At 35.1% G+C, this 16,950-nt stretch overlaps 2 protein-coding genes across 2 annotated transcripts in view; one reads left to right on the top strand and one right to left on the bottom strand.

Moving 5' to 3' along the window:
• LOC106879401 (ciliary microtubule inner protein 6) overlaps positions 1-16,950 on the top strand; it is a 50,510-nt gene that overhangs the window by 12,100 nt on the left and 21,460 nt on the right. The gene's annotated exons all lie outside the window — the stretch shown is intronic.
• On the bottom strand, positions 687-15,829 carry LOC106879399 (spermatogenesis-associated protein 17). Its single transcript, XM_014928940.3, has 10 exons — positions 14,879-15,829; positions 12,872-12,961; positions 11,902-11,983; positions 9,593-9,643; positions 7,781-7,884; positions 6,903-7,058; positions 5,371-5,500; positions 2,864-3,012; positions 2,168-2,297; positions 687-1,478 (listed from the first exon to the last, which is right to left on the bottom strand). Exons 1-10 carry the CDS (start codon positions 15,073-15,075, stop codon positions 1,440-1,442), a joined length of 1,128 nt encoding a protein of 375 aa, XP_014784426.1. The 5' UTR covers positions 15,076-15,829; the 3' UTR covers positions 687-1,439.

Raw genomic sequence — 16,950 nt, 5'->3', positions numbered from 1 at the left:
TCTGTCTACCAGATTCATTCAAAGCGCATTGGTCAGCTTGGAGCTATTGTAGAAGACACTAGCCCAAGGAACTGTACAGTGGAACTGAATCTGAATCCAAGTGGTTGTTAAGCAAGCTTCTTAACCACACAACCACAAAACTTTTTAAATTGACCAAATCTGTTATGTTGAGAGAAGTTAGATTAACCGGCCTACCCCTCTATAATATTAACTGGTCTACATCTTAGAGTGTGCTTCTCCTCTGGATTTATGTATTTCTACAAACAAGATATATATATATATATATATATACACACACACACACACACACACATATATATATATATACACACACACACATATATCTATATATATATATATACACACACATATACATATCTATCTATCTATCTACATGCATGCATACATACATACATACATACATACATACATGCATGGTCTGCTATAGAAGAGTTGTACTTGTGCTGGTGCCACATAAAAAGCACTCAGTACTCTTTGTAAATAATGTTGTTAATAACAAAACTGATGTTAAGGGAATCCAACTAGAAACCATACCAAAGCAGACTTGGCACAGTCTGCTGGCTCACCAGCTCCTGTCAAACTGTCCAATGAATGCAAGCATGAAAAATGGATATTAAATGGTGATAATGATGATGAGATATATAAAGACCAAAAGTAGGCAATACTTTTATTTTACAGATTTATTAAAAAAACAAAACAAAAAAAAAATCAAAAACAGACTTTGAAATTTGTCATGTAATATTGTCTGTTAATAAAATAATTAGGAAAATACCAAATGTTGATTTAGTCGCAACTCAAAAATTTTAATTAAATTCATTTAGGACTAATGAAAATCCAGAGCTGTGAGAAAGTATTAGTTTTTATCTTAGTTATGTTTTAGTGCTATAAAGTTTTCCTTCTTGTAACCTATGTACTATGTACTTATTCTTATTTCTTTGTTGCCCACAAGGGGCTAAACATAGAGGGGACAAACAAGGACAGACAAACGGATTAAGTCGATTATATTGACCCCAGTGCGTAACTGGTACTTAATTTATCGACCCCGAAAGGATGAAAGGCAAAGTCGACCTCGGAGGAATTTGAACTCAGAACGTAACGGCAGACGAAATACCACTAAGCATTTCGCCCGGCATACTTATTCTATTTATAAAAAAAAAGGTCCTTAACTGGATTAAATCATAAATGTCAGAGATAAGTTGTAAATAACATTTATAATGGTTTGAACTTATTAACCTCATCTGCAGCAATAAGAAAATCATCAATATTTATGTCTTCATATTTTGATTGGTTTGATCTTCAATCAGTATCTGGTGGTATTATTTTTAGATTTGTGCATAATCTCAGCAGATTTGAACAATTAGATAATTCTAAAAATCATAATCTGGATAAACCTGACCTAATGTGAGATATTTGTGGATTCAAGTATAGGAACTGTTTGATGTGCATGTCTTGAAGTCCTGAAAAAGAAAAAAATTCAATGATACAATAAAATTCGTGTAGAGAGAAGAATTCACAGAGTAAATCTGTTGAAAACTGTATATCAGTTTAAAGTAGACATGGTGAGCAGGATTTATCGATGTTTGCAGGGGAAATAGTCAGATCTGTTGGAAGTTGTGATGAAAAAGATGGCTGTGTTGCAGTAAGTTGAGTGGTTGCAGAGGAAATAAGATCATGGTGTGGAAGTTGAAGGTAAAGAGTTGGTGAGATGGAATTTGAAGGGAAAGTAGTAGATAGGGTGGAAGTTGAAGTAAAAAGAATGGAAATAGTGGAATTTGAGAGAAACAGGTCAAATGTGATTTGAAGTTGAGCTGAAAGAAGTAGATGCTGTGAGAGCTGAAGCAAACTTGTCTGTTAATATCTTACCGAAAGGAGTGGCTGTGTGGTAAGTAGCTTGCTTACCAACCACGTGGTTCTGGGTTCAGTCCCACTGTATGGCACCTTCGGCAAGTGGCAAATTTTTGAGGCATAGTCTATTTAGGACTATATTATCTTACATGTTCTTTTGTTTTAAAGTGTATTGTGATTTGAAGGAGATTTGGCTACTACTACTGCTTGCAGATTGAATAACTGCATAAATGTTTTCTCATTGGTTTGAAGTAGACACCTGCTTTAGTATATAAAATAAGGGAGATATTGGCTTTCGTACCTTGTCTGATATAAATAATTTGTGGTTCGTCTCTCTGAAGTACTTCAAGCCATATGGTCTGTGACCATATTCAGACTTTGTATGGAGAAGAGGCTGGTATTTTGTTGGGCCGTTTTTAACTGATATGAAACTGGAAAAGATATTAAAAGACTGAAGTTAATATCAAGTTTATTTTGAAGCGTATAGTTTTTAAAATTAACCTCATTTTTAGAGATGAAAAACAAATATTATCAAGATTTATCTCAGCTTGTTTGATTAACAATATGTATTTCTTCTATTTTACAACTGAATATTCAGTGGTTTGAAGGACAATGAACTGCAAAAAAATTCTTGCATAATATAGAAATTAAAAAAATAAATTGAACTCTTCATGGATGTAGAGGAAAGCCGATTCCCATTTATAATATTAAGGTAAAATATTCTTAAAACTGAAAACCAAAAAGGAAAATAAGAGTATCAATATACAACTTAAATCATAACAATGTTGTCTCTTCTTTTATGATTGTCTGAGGAAAAGGTATGTTGCTACTAGATCAGAAGGCTGGAGTAGAGGTATGAAAATTTAATGTAATATAAAATATATATTTAGACATATATAAGGGGAAGAGAAATTTTTAATAGTTCTTCAGAATCATTTTTACACTAGGTTAGAACAGAAATATGTAAAATAGGAGATTAAATATATATCAAACTTACTTATCATCATGGAGTCTTTTTGCCCATTCTTCCAATTTGAATTCATTTCTTGCTTTTTCTAAAGAATCAAAGCTAGTTTCTACACGAAGTGTGGGCTTCAGAGGTTTGTAGCGCTGCAATTGTACAATTTCAGGATCAAGGAAAGGACCCTGAATATTTGAAGATAAATAAAAAGAAAATATCAGTAATTGTAAAGATTTATTCTGACTAAGCATACAAAAGAGGAAGAAGTTCCACTCAAAATTTGAAATCCAAGGAGGCCATAAGTATGTTTCATTGCATTCTAATAGACTAGTGGTCCTTAATCTTTATGACTTTGTAGTGAAAAAATCAAGTGAAAAAATCAACTGGCACACTTTGCATGGAACATTAAAAACTACTGATACATTTCATATAGAAAGATATAAAAATTTCAGAATTTGAAAGTGTGTGTGTGTGTGTGCGTGCGTGCATGTGTGGTACCTAAAACTGTATGTATAGAGTGTAGAAATGTGCGCATAGCTTTATGTATTTCTCAATGAATCATCTGCGTATGCTAGCTGGTGAAATTGTCCTGGTTTGCTTGCTGTAATTGGTTATGATGTGATATTCTTTTACTGTTTTTAATTATTGGACCGCAGCCATGCTGTGGCACTGTCTTGAAGAGTTTAGTCAAACAAATCGACTCTAGTACTTATTCTACTGAGCTCTTGCCTTCACCTGCTTCTCCTCATTCCATTCCTCTTTTCTCTATCTGCCTCATCCAGTTTTTATCTCTTACTTCCTGTTTGAAGCTCTTGTGGTCCTGCATTTCTTACCAGTTGCAGCCAGTTTTACTAACATAGAGAATGTAAATCTTTACTGTCTCTTTAATTTCACTCTAATCAACTTTTTGTTGAAGGACTCAGAAAGACTCTTTTTGAAATGTTGGATTTTCCACTTCCCATATCAAGTTCTCTGTACTCTTATTGACTTTACTAAATATTACAAATCTTGCCAACACAGACCAAAACCAGTCTTTTTGAATTCAGTTTGATTGTATCTTTTGTTTTTTTTTTAGTTCTTGGACAGTAGCCATGCTGGATCATTGCCTTGATGGTTTTTAGTTGAACAGGCTGACACCAGTTTTTAGTTTCCTTTTCAAGTCTAGTACTTATTCTATTGATTCCTTTTGCCAAACAGCTAAATTATGGAGATATAAACAAACCAACATCAGTTGTCAAGTGGTGTGGGGCACACACACATACACACACAATTGTCTTCCATGCAGTTTCTGTCTACCAGATTCACTCACAAAGCAGTTGTCAGCCTGAGGCTGTAGTAGAAGACACTTGCTCAAAGTTCCATGCAGTAGGACTGAACCCCAAACCACATGCTCAAACTACAACACGGCCCTAAACTTGCCAGTTTCCTGTTAAACTGTCCAACCCATGCCAACATGGAAACTGGATGTCAAATGATGATGATAATATATATATATATATATATGTATACACACACACACACACACATATATATATATATACACACATATATATATGTATATATATATATATATATATGTATATATATATATATATATATGTATATATATATATGTATATATATATATATATGTATATATGTATATATGTATATATATATATATGTATATATATATATATGTATATATATATATATATATGTATATATATATATATATATGTATATATATATATGTATATATATATATATATGCATATATATATATATACATATATATATGTATATATATATATATATATATATGTATATATATATATGTATATATATATAATATAGGATAAATTCTTTAGAAGAATTTATCAAGTAGTCAGCGTGAAAAAACCTCATAATGAAAAAAATAACGAAAAATTTCGTAATGAAAAAATTCATCGTTTCTTCATAGATATATTTAATTATATATAAAGGGCATTAACTGTGTAATAATGCCTCACGCTATCGAGGGACTAAATAAGTCATATATATATACATACACACATACTATGAATAACACAACATTGGAATGAATTTTCTGAAGCCTAAAATTATATATTTTTATTTAAATATTTAGAGTGCACCAGTGCTTTGCAGCATACAATTTGAGAACCACAGCAATAGACAGATAACCTAGTTGCAACAGTCTCCTTTCCAAATGGGCATCATGCCAAAGTTTACAAGCCTTACTAGGTAGAATAGGAAAGTTAGATCACATTATTGCCTAAATGTAAACCTAATAAAGAATGTACTTGCTAAATTATGAATTTTTAGTTTAATAGTGGAAGTAATAATTTCTTACACAAATTAAATTTTTGAAAATTTCAAAAACTTGATCCATATTTTACAACTAAACAAGAAATTTATGCAAGGTTACAGTGACACCCAATACAATGGCATTGCAAACTCTGCATAACAATGAAGATAATATATAAGTGAATGAAGTGATAATAATTAATGAGCTGGATGAAGGAGCCCTTATTGTACATTAATAAAGTAAAATGGTGTCTTACTTGAGGTTTCTGTGGAAGTGGCGGCAAAGTTTTTGGAGGAATTAACTGATATCCGTTATCAGTGGAGACCTGGAGTGTGCCTTGCTTTAAATCATAAACTGAATGATAGATTTCTGTTTGCTTTGATTTCCTTGAATATTAAAAGAGCAGAAATCAGTTGATTTACTTTCCATTTGGTTAATTCTTAATCTTAACTTGAAACTCCAGAATGGCTAGTTATTCAAACTTTGTAAAGAAATTATGTGAATTTTTGAACAGAAAGTGAAAAATATTTAATTCTATGAGTGAATACAGACTTAATTTCACTAGAAAGTAATTTTATTAACAATCTGCACATTTGAAAGGAAATTTAAGTGGATACAAAGTTTTTTCTAGGTCTCCATCCCTTCTCTTAATGCTTGATTTTAATATATGCAAACATTTTATAAGATCTAAGCAAATTCATGGGCCCATATATGAGTTGCAGCCTTGTATCTTTCTCTCAGTTGGTCCTGTACTAAACCTTTGTTAAGTAGTTTTGGAATTAACCCCCCTCCATGTAGTTTTGGAGATCAAGAGGATCATTAACTCTATTGATCTCACTGGTTTTGGACAACCTGGGAAGATCATGAGGATGTTTTTTTCCTTGAAACCAAATCCCTCAACAAATATCAGTCAGTAGGGTACAAGAAAATCTTGCAAGAGTTCAATGGTTTGTGTCTTTTCATTGGTGCTGCATTTTATTCATGGCCAAGAGACTTAAATTTCAACAACTGAGTCAACAACTAGCTTTAGGTAGGTACTGTGAGTGATATAATTCACTTCTGTAACACCACATCTTATCCAGAGTGAGTTTTGTCTCTTATCAGCTGTAACATTATATAAAAATACAGTTGAGTATTGGTCCTACCAGTTTGTTGTTTGGAAAGGATTAGGCTTAAATGGGACAATTTTTGTCTTTGTTGAGATAAAATAGTAAAGTCAATATCTTTGGTTACTGACTCATGGATCAATATGTACATACCTATTGGAGGCATCTTGGTATGTTTCTTGACAATACACTTAATTTCACATACTTCAATCCACTTAAATGAGTAGAATAGGTAGCAAATCTTCTGACAATGCTACATTAAATAATTAATGTTGTACGTAGGACGAAATTTGTTTTTCATCCAGTTAACATCAGTATATAGACATAAGCAGTTGCACTATGAAACCTTGCAGAAATAAAATTACCAGCTTAAAAGTATTGAAATCAAATCCACAAAAGATATTTCAATGTATTTTGGAGTCCATACACCTAGTTCTGCATACCTTACTACAAATCATCAAACCTTTGGGAACTGGTGTAGTATAATCTAGGAATGTTACCTGAAATAAACTAGCCTTCCATCCAGGAGGAACTGTGTCTCTCACTGGTTGAATACTATAAAAACAAAGTTAAACATAACCCCATTAATATTCTCTTGAAGGTTTAGGAAACATTTAAGGTTTCATTGTTCTAATAAGATCCTGTAGATCTTAATAAAAAAAAATTTCTCTCCTTTCCTTACCTGTAAGTTGTATTGGTGTTGATTCCTGGGAAACTGTCTATGCCCTGTACACAGTTATGTCGGAAAGCTTTCTGACCTGACATCATCTCTTTTAATTGACGAGTGATGATTTCTTCAATTTCTTTTGTTTCTTTTGCAAATTTATCAAGTTTAGCTCTGTACATGAAATGAACATTGCATTAGTCTTGGGAATTGAAGTAGGAAAAAAAGGGAATCTAATCTGGGAGTTGATGGATAGGTTAATCTATTATTTCTTATTTATTCATAGGCACAGGTGTGGCTGTGTGGTAAGCAGTTTGCTTTTCAACCACATGATTTTGAGTTTATTCTTGCTGACTCATGCCTTGTGAGTGGATTTGTTATTTGGAAACTGAAAGAAACCTGTCATGTGTGTGTGTGTGTGTGTGTGTGAGTGTGATATCTGATTCTCTATACCCTTTAAGGTGAACAAAATTTTATTGATTTCACACAAAAAGATACCCCTCTTGTCTCCAGTATACACTCATTGGATCTTTATTGGATCTTTAGTGCCTTTTTTATTGTTATTGCAGTATTTCTGGAATACCTTTACTAAGCATCAATTAAGTGCCTACATTACATTTATTGTTTATCTACTGCATCTTTTCTCTGGCATTGTTGCATCTCTGTTGCATTTCTGTTATATTTTTATTGTACTTCTTTTCCTCCTGGTACAATGTATTATCACTCGACTCACTCCAAAACCACTTTGCCTCCATTATAACTCTAGGGTGTCTCTTTGTCTATCTATTTACCTTTATCTATCTGTCTATCTGCCTTAGTCTGTCTGTCTGTCTCTTCCTCTCTCTCGCTCTTTCTCTCTCTCTCTAGATAACAAAACACCCAATGACCATACTTACAAGACTATTTCATTTTTGCGACAAACATTTTCTAGGTAACACTTCCTCTTGTAGTAGTCAAATTTTTTCTTGCGACTCTGGTAACCTCTCCATGTCTTCTGAATCTGAAGAATGAAAAGATTTCATAAATTTCTCATTGACCTTTCATCTCAATGGTGTAAGGGTAAACCAGTTTCCACCAGCCACTAAGAGTGAACTTAAACTTAGTGAATTTATTGCTACTTAAAAGTTTTCACCTTCCTAAACATTTCTAAATGTATATCTCAGAATCTTTATAGGCCTTCCTCTCATGCTGGTGAAAATGAGATTAATGCAATCGATGAATGTTCAACCTGAATGTCTGCTGTTTGATGTCTGCAGGGTAAAACATTGAGGGAATCAAGGTTCTGGTTCAGATGATTGCAGCATAGTGAACTTGCCTAACTGCATCTAAAAGCCAAGGAGGTGATGTTTAACAGGGCTGTGTGATAGGCTTATCATCCTAAGACTCATATTTGTAATTGGGGTGGGATGCAAATGGCTTGTAGTCAGTTTATAGAATTGATTCCAGTGTATTACTGGGCATAAGCACCTTACAGTAGGAAGTGAGCTTGTAGTTACTCTAGCCCTGTGTTTCTCATGTATGCCAGGGGAAAAATTCACTGGGGGTGAGTTGTGAGGATTCAAAAGTCATCATCATCATTTAATGTCTGCTTTCCATGCTGGCATGGCTTGGATAGTTTGACAGGGAACCAGCGAGCTGTAGGGTTATGTCAAGCTCCACTGTCATCTTTGGCATGGTTCCTGTGGCTGGATGTGCCAACCACATTAAAGAGTATACTTTTTTCTTGTCACTGGCACTAGTGAGGTTGCCAAGTAACTAGTAAGGCAAAAAAGAATAGGGGAAAAAGGAAAAGGAGAAAGGTTCCACTATTAAGCAGAAGTATTTTGGAGGGGAAGGTGGAGGTGAGTGGCTGTATACCAGGTGTTGAAAGGCTAAAGTATGATAGAGGGACAAGTACAGGTGTCTTGCTATAGAGGCAATACATGACTGAGGGTAATAAAAGGAAGGTAGTGATAGGATGCTAGAGTAAATTCCTAAGGTACAAGAAGGTGAGTATAAAAGAGGACATGGACAGTGGGGTAATGGGACGATGAAAGTGTGGATGCTTTCATAAGAGTATGGGAGATGGGGAGAGTAAACAGGTGGATGTAGAAGTTAATGTAGTGAGTGATGAACTAGGGTGGGATGCAGATGATGGGAAATACCTGTATGTAGAGGGGTAAGACTGGAAAATAGGAGTGGCTGAGAAAGGAGAATAGAACAAAAAGTTGTGGGATGATGTGCAAGGTGTAGGAACAGTGGGAAGGGAGATATAGAGATACATAAGGTGGCTACAGTAGGTGGGTCATAATAGTAGACATGGGAGGATATTGAAAATGATGGTAGATAAGAGAGGATGTTTAGAATGGAGCATAGCAGAGGTGGGAGAAAGAAAGCAGTGGCTGAAGGTACAGAAAAGAGATGATTGGTGGAAATAGTGTGAGCAGGGATGATGAGGAATGGAAATAGTTCTGGGTGAGTGGGGGCCTGTTAAGGAGACAATGGGATGAATTTTCATGAAAGAATTTATTGAGATGTGAATTTGGTGATGTAGTTAGACAGAGCATATGATGGTCAGTGTGTGTGTGTGGATACGTGCGTGTGTGTATGTGTGCGTGTGTGTACACATGCAAGTGTGCATGTGCATGCTCAGTTGAGTTGTATGAGTGTGTGTGTAGCTGGTTAAGTTTACATAAAGTTTGGTGTGTAGAAGTTAGATTAGCACTTACCTTAGTAGCCATTGCTATGTAATGTTCAATGCACATTTTCAGGAAAAAATCCTGTAAAAGTTGAAATGTTGGAATAGTGAAACTTTAATCATTATTTTCGTCATTATAATCACACATTGTCATCAACATCACTGCAACATATATTGACTGTCCATATTCAACAAAGCCTTAGAATAATCTAGAATAATGTATTAAAATTTGTTAGTTTTTATAATGTTAGATCGTTCATTAATGCAAAATAGAATTTGTCATTCAATTTTATTTTTACTGAGTATAAATGATTATATCTAATGATTTTCTTTCTCATTTTAGTTGTAATTTTAATTAATAAATTGTTTTTATTCTCTACATTAAACATATGACAGCCTCAATTTAACTGGTTTTGTTTTCATGCAGAAGACGACCCTAGGTAACCTGTCCTCATCACAGTCACTGCTTTAAGTTATTATGCCTATCAACGTTAATTTACTCAGTGTTATCTAGGGTCTGGCAGAATTGATAAAGTCTATGCTTTGCTGAAGAGCTCTAATAAGACTAAAACATGTCAGCAGTTGTCACTGTACTTGCTAAAGATTACACTCACTCCACACTGCGTATTTCAATTCTTTCTACTAAACCCTCCCACAATGCTTTAATCATCCAAGAGTGAGAGCAGAAGACAGAAGATACTCGTCTAAAATGCTTCTAACATGGGAAGCAAACTTTTTAACCACACAGCCATATATCATCATCATCATTTAATGTCCATTTTTCCCTGCTTGCATGGATCAGATGGAATTTGTTGCGGTATCTTTTCTACAGCTGGATACCTTTCCTGTTGCCAACCCTCAACTGTTTCCAAGCAAGGTAATATTCCCCATGACCCGACATGTTTTCACAGAAGATTGGAATTGAAAGATACTGCTGTGACATTTCTTCACAACTATCACATGAAATAAAGGTAAGGAGACAGTAACATATGCACACACCCATACATACATGCATGCATGCATAAGCTTCTTTCAGTTTCCATCTACCAGATTCACTCACAAGGCTTTGATTGGCCAAAGGCTATAGAAAGAGATGCTTGCCCAAAGTGCCGCTCAGTGGGACTGAACTGGAGAATCTGTGGTTAGGAAGCAGACTTGCACCTTTCATCATCATCATCATCGTCGTCGTTTAACGTCCGTTTTCCATGCTGGCATAGGTTGGATGGTTTGACTGGGAAATGGCAAGCCAGGAGGCCGCACCAGGCTCCAATCTGATCTGGCAATGTTTCTACAGCTGGATGCCCTTCCTAACGCCAGCCACTCCGAGAGATTAACTTGTAATAGGTGAATGATAATTTTGATATATTAAGACTACTTGTATTGTGAAAAATTGTTGATCAAAAGTTAAGAATAGCAAGGGAGACAACTCCAAATCAATAATATTTTGGTGTTAAATTTAAATGTTCTGATGCTTCCAGCAATGGGAAGAACAGTTTGGTATTTGATATAGTGACAATGCTACATAAATTTTGGTCTTATTAAAACCTCTACAGTGAAGCCTAGTCATTTACATGTCTAATAAATCAATACAGAGAAATGATTATGTACATAGAGTAAATACATATTCTAGTATGACAACAAAATCTCATGGGAAAAAATCCAGGGATATCATTTGTATGGAAGATAAATGCTGAAATCAGCAGTAACACACAGTAAGTGGTATTTACTGTGTTAAGTACTATTAACTTTAATCAAAACTAAACTCATCGATAAGAAGTAAACACCATTGAATTAGGATTCACTCAACCTGACGCAAGGGAGATAACTCAAAATGAAAGCAATATTACGTCTTTAAAAACGAGTTGAAGTACCACTAGATTTTTTCCTAATAATTAAAGTAGGACAAAGGTAATGTGTGAGAAAAGGATAATCTGAAGATGGTTCTGCATATAGTTGCATGACAAAAACCAAATGGGGGTACTAATTCCCGTAATCCACTTGATCATTGTAACACCAATGTAAGACTTCTTAAGCAAATGTTTTGCATTATCAACTCTGTTCACACTATACCCAAATCAGGATTTGAATTAAATCTACAAATCTACTTAAGTTTAATCAATTGTTTAAAGTAATGAACTGTATTATTCATGGTACCTATTCACAGACGGATTATGTAATTTAAGATGCGAGTATCTTGGGGATGGATACACAATGATGTACTGGGATGTGAAATAAGTCCCCTTTAGAGAGCAGTCCTCTACTCTGTCATGACTTTAAGTTGTCTCTCTCTGAATTTATCTATAGAAAATGCCAGAAAAAGTATTGTAGGAATATTTTTACCCAGGTAGCTTTTTGGTAGTAAATACGTGCGATGTAGCCTTTCCAGTGCTTTTGTATGGTGATTGCTGCATTGTTCATGAATCTTGGTAGTCAGCAAGAAAGAAAAAGAGATATATTGTTAAATAAATAGTAAATTAAGAAGACTTTTACAATGCTCAACATTTTTTTAGTCTTTCCCAGTCAGTATCACACTAATAGATACATAGAGTTTTTTTTTTTTTTTTTTTTTTTTTTTTTTTTTTTTTGCTTGGAGAAAATAGAGATAGACTCCACAAAGTTGAATGTTCTCTGGACTTAGTACTGTGATGTAGTCTGAAACAACAATAGCATCTTGTACATCAAAATAGTGACAGAAAATTGACACAAGTGTGGCACCTTAGAAGAGAGTGAGTTGCAATGATAGTGGAGGAAAAAGAGAAAATACATGATAGATGTTGCTGTGTGTGTGTGTGTGTGTGTGTGTGTGTGTGTGTGTGTGTGTGTGTGAGAGAGAGAGAGAGAGAGAGAGAGAGAGGGGGGCATTTTAATTATATTTTACAGCTTATTTAAGACAAGGTTAGTGCTTTATGGCCTTTTTCTGGGATTCCAAAACTTATGTCAGGAAAAGAGGAATTTATCCTTGGAGTGGAGATACAGCTCAGCTGCTAGCAACAAGGTGTACTCTACTGAAGGCACTTGACAGCCAGGTCATGGTGTTTAACCAGCAACAGATTAAATCTATCATACAAAAATAGGAACGGTCCTTCTGACAGGCCTCCACATAGTTTCTGTCACCCAAATTTCACTCCAAAGACTCTGTGTAAGATGCCATGCAGTGGGATTGAGCCCCAAAACACGTGGTTAACAAGTGAACCTCTCAAACACAACACCATTCCTCAGAATAGGAATATGATTCAGACAGAATAGGAGGAACTTGATTAAAACAAGTTAACAAGAAAGACAGAGTCTGAAGAAAGAACTCTCCACTTACCTAAGATAAAATCTTGATCTTGCACCACGATACCATGATTGGATTTTAACACTAGCAGAATATTCATAATTACGGTGTTTTTCTGCTTCACTGAATAAGAAATAGAGGAAGAGAGAGAATAAAAATACTTATAGTGTTCAGTATGATGGTTGTTTTTGTTGAATAATTGCAGTCATCTCTGGGTAAATCTGATAAAAGCAGCTGATTAGATAATTAACTGAATCATTTGAACATCAAGCAAAATGTCTAGCACTCTGTAATTATAGCACTTTATGTTCTGAGTTCAAATCTTCCCACGGTCAACTTTGCCTTTTGTACCTTGTGGGTTTGGATAAAATAAAAAAAGCTGCTAGTACTGGTGATTGATTTAATGCTCTTATAATGTATCCTAAGTGTGAATGAACTTTGTGTAGTTAACACCGAAGATATCACCCACATCATAAGCAGTTGTCTGAAAATGTCATCATGATATTATCTACCAATGAGACATGATGTTGTAGCTAGGACACTCTATAATGAAATCTGTTGGAGGGATAAACCTGAGGACAAAGAAATAAGAACCCACAGCATGGTAGAAGCCATAGCCACTCATAATAAAAAGGAGTACTGGTGGAATGTCCCAGTGAAGACCTCAATAAAATGTAAGCACAACAGACCTAATATAATGATTTAGGATAGAGAAGAGAAACTGTGCATAATTGTGGAAATTAGCTGCCCAGCGGATGTTAACATAAAACTGAAGATCAGTGACAAAGGGAATCACTGGAAATCACGCTGAATCACTGGGAAATCTGCAGATTATAAGCTCAGGTTTATACCCGTAATTATTGGGGCTCTGGGATATGTAACACACTGCCTAAACATCAATCTTGATAAATTAAGCTTCTCAAAACCAGAAAGGAGAAAGCTAATTCGAAAACTACAGATCCAATCCACCACTGGAACTGAAAAAATCTGTAAAACTTTCCAGAAGTTTATCTTCAATATATATGAACATGTCTTGATATACAAGTATATGCATGAGAATACATGCATAAAGCAAAACATACAAATCTGCATGCATACATACATACATACATACAAACAAAAATACCCTGTTGTTGATGTTGAAATTCCAATGAAGGAGCCTTGAATCTAGGTTAGAAACCGGCTCTTTCTCTATTGGCAAGAAATCTTGAAATAAAATTGAGCAATGACGAGTCTTTTGTTATGGTTAATAAATAAATGTAATAACTAAGTTGCACAACTCGTGTTTTCTCTGCAAGTTCCCGAGAGGAATACAACACATACATACATATAAATTAATATAAACCATGCACAATGCGCTACACACACACACACGCACACACACATACGCACGCACACACGTTTTTGTATTTCAATACTTCAGAACAATCCATTGCTTTTAGCGGCTATTTAATAATAGCAGTAACATGATCATCTTCAGCAACGAAGCATGAACATATCAATGAGATAGTACCTACACTGTCACACCATTGGCTAGAAATAGCAATCAAATTCTCCTTGAAACCATATGCAACCGTCTGAAAGAAAAGTTCTAGATATAATATCCCTCCCCCCACCAAAAAAAAAAAAATTGGATGGTCTTAGCTGGATCAACATTAATCATAGGTCTGTTGAATCAGGGCTGAATGTCTAAACACGCATGTAGGCGGAGGTTGGCAGAACTGTAAGAATGCAGGACAAAACCTCTGCAGTGTGGTCCTTTACATACGGAGTTCAAATCCTGCCTTTCATCATCCTGAAGTCGATAAAGTACCAATTAAGTAATGGAGTTCATTTAATATTCCTATAAGGTATCTTTGATGTTAATAGAATTATGATAAAAGACAAAGCAAGACATTTCCACACACACACACATTCTGTCAATTAGGAAGCCTTTATGTAGTCACTTGATTTGTTAGAAACACCAAACTATTCAAACTGACACAAACATTAACAGTTGTTGAAATCAACGGTGTGATTTAGCTACTGGTTGGAACTTACTCTTTCTCTTTGTATATTTGTTGCACCAAACCATTATCAAAATTTTCGAATAAATGTACGAATGCCGTCATTCTATTCTTGCGTACCTGGCGACTGTAACCCTTAGCAACAGTGTGTGAACGAGGCTGTGGGTTCGATAGCCACACCCTCTGCGCCGTACGTAATCTACCCTGCACGCATTGTATTCCTCCGCGCATTACTTTCAGTCAGCGATTTACAACCTTTTACGAACCATGATACACTGCGCAAGGCCCTAAAACTGATGCAACACATCGTTGACCCTTATTTATCCATTTGATAAAACTTTTAATATAAGCAAAACGTGTATTAAAATTGTTTTAAATCACGCGTCTGTGCGCTGTATTAAAAATACTCAAGTTTTCTCTGTATCTCGGCTTTTACCGATTCGCCTCAAAAACTCGCACAGTGGTTGAAAACGTCTGCCTTAGGCATTCAACGAGGTCCTCCACTCCTCTCGCCGTCACGGACGATTATGTTGTATACATTATGTGCCAAATAGCTAAAAGCGCATATTAAAAGACGAAGAAAAAGAGAAACGTAAAAGAGTAAAACTACTTAAATATTTATATTTGTGAAATATATATCCTCTTTGTACAGATGCACCCTTCATTTTATCCCTTGAGAGTAAAAAGGTTATTCGCTCTGCTATAAATAGCAATTATTTTCTTCGAACCACACTCTATCGTCTTAATTGCACATTGGTCATTAGTTCGAGATATAAATAGAAGTCTAGCCGATGATGTCTGGAATACCTTTATCTTAAATCTACTCGATCAGGGCTAACATCGGAACTTTTTTTTTTTTTGCGGTTTTTTCTTGTAATAGAGTCCGTTTTTAAGAAATCGATTGCGCGTGCAAGCGCCTGTGTGTGCGTGAATGATAGGATGTGTACGAGTGTTGTGTTGATAGTAATATAGAGCAGTACTTCTCAAAGTGGGGTGTGGTTTATTTCCGAATGGTCGGGGCGTAAGTAATGTACCTTGCTCGTTCGTGATTGGGGGCGCACTTTTATTATTACTATATTTTTTTTTTGTCGGGGTGGGGTAATCGAAGTGAGACAAAAATTGTTAATAAAGACTGATATCGAGTATTACAGTTCATTTTGATGTGATTGTAGTCGTGTCACTCCACCTGCCGTCGGAGCCTCACGTCTGGGTCCCATTTTTGTCTTTTTTTTTTTTTTCGTGTACTAAGCTAGCATATTACCTGTTGACACAGGTAGTTTATTTTACCAAGCTCGGAAGGATGAGAGGCACTGCTGATTTCGAATGAACTTGAACTTAGAATGGAGAACTTAGATAAATATTGCAAGGCCCTCAATTCCGCTCCCTTAACAGCACCTTTAAGCAATAACAAAAGAAATGGATCAAACTCCAGTGTTTGACCCGAGCAAAAAAAAAAAAAAAAGATGTAATATCCAAAGTGTATGTAAAATTCTAGCTTTTTGTAGCTTAGAAGAGGTTAGAAGGGTCAAGTGACAAAGACATTATTCTGCAAATGTAACTGCTGTTACTCACAGAAAAACTATTGTTTTACCCTGAGCAAAGTGCTGTTGAACTGTTAAATGAAATTTGGCAAACGAGGATCGAATCTACGCTCTGCCTGCATGAAGCCACTACATTATATATATATATATATATATATATATATATATATATATATATATATATATATATATATATATATATATATACGACGAGCTTCTTTCAGTTTCCGTCTACCAAGTTCACTCACAAGGCTTTGGTCGGTCCGAGGTTATAGTAGAAGACACTTGCCCAAGGTGCCACGCAGTGGGACTGAAAGTGGCAGAAAGTTACAATAAAGTGTTAATTTATTTTTTATTTTTTTGTTTCGTTGGGTCAATCGATTTCCCTTTCAGGCATTGTGCATACGCACCCATATTATTTCATTTTGTCACCGCGCGAAATTTCGAAATGGAATACAAGGATCCCGGAATACAATGTTGAAAACATAATTCCGAGGTTTATTCCCCGTAAATTCCAAAGATATGTAACATGAAATTTCTTTGATATTCTCAACGAATTCGTGTT

Source organism: Octopus bimaculoides, chromosome 11, assembly GCF_046866305.1.
Source record: "Octopus bimaculoides isolate indiv1 chromosome 11, ASM4686630v1, whole genome shotgun sequence".
Taxonomy (NCBI): Eukaryota; Metazoa; Mollusca; class Cephalopoda; order Octopoda; family Octopodidae; genus Octopus; species Octopus bimaculoides.
This window is presented reverse-complemented; position numbering and strand designations above follow the sequence as displayed.

Bases quoted from the DNA above. Each gene is read 5' to 3' on its own strand.
- LOC106879399 (XM_014928940.3), bottom strand. From the start codon at position 15,075: ATGCGCGGAGGAATACAATGCGTGCAGGGTAGATTACGTACGGCGCAG. The intron at 3,013-5,370 runs GTAAGACACCAT...TCAAATATTCAG, and splicing joins CACTTCCACAGAAACCTCAA to GGTCCTTTCCTTGATCCTGA. The intron at 2,298-2,863 runs GTAAGTTTGATA...TATCTTTTCCAG, and splicing joins AAAAGACTCCATGATGATAA to TTTCATATCAGTTAAAAACG.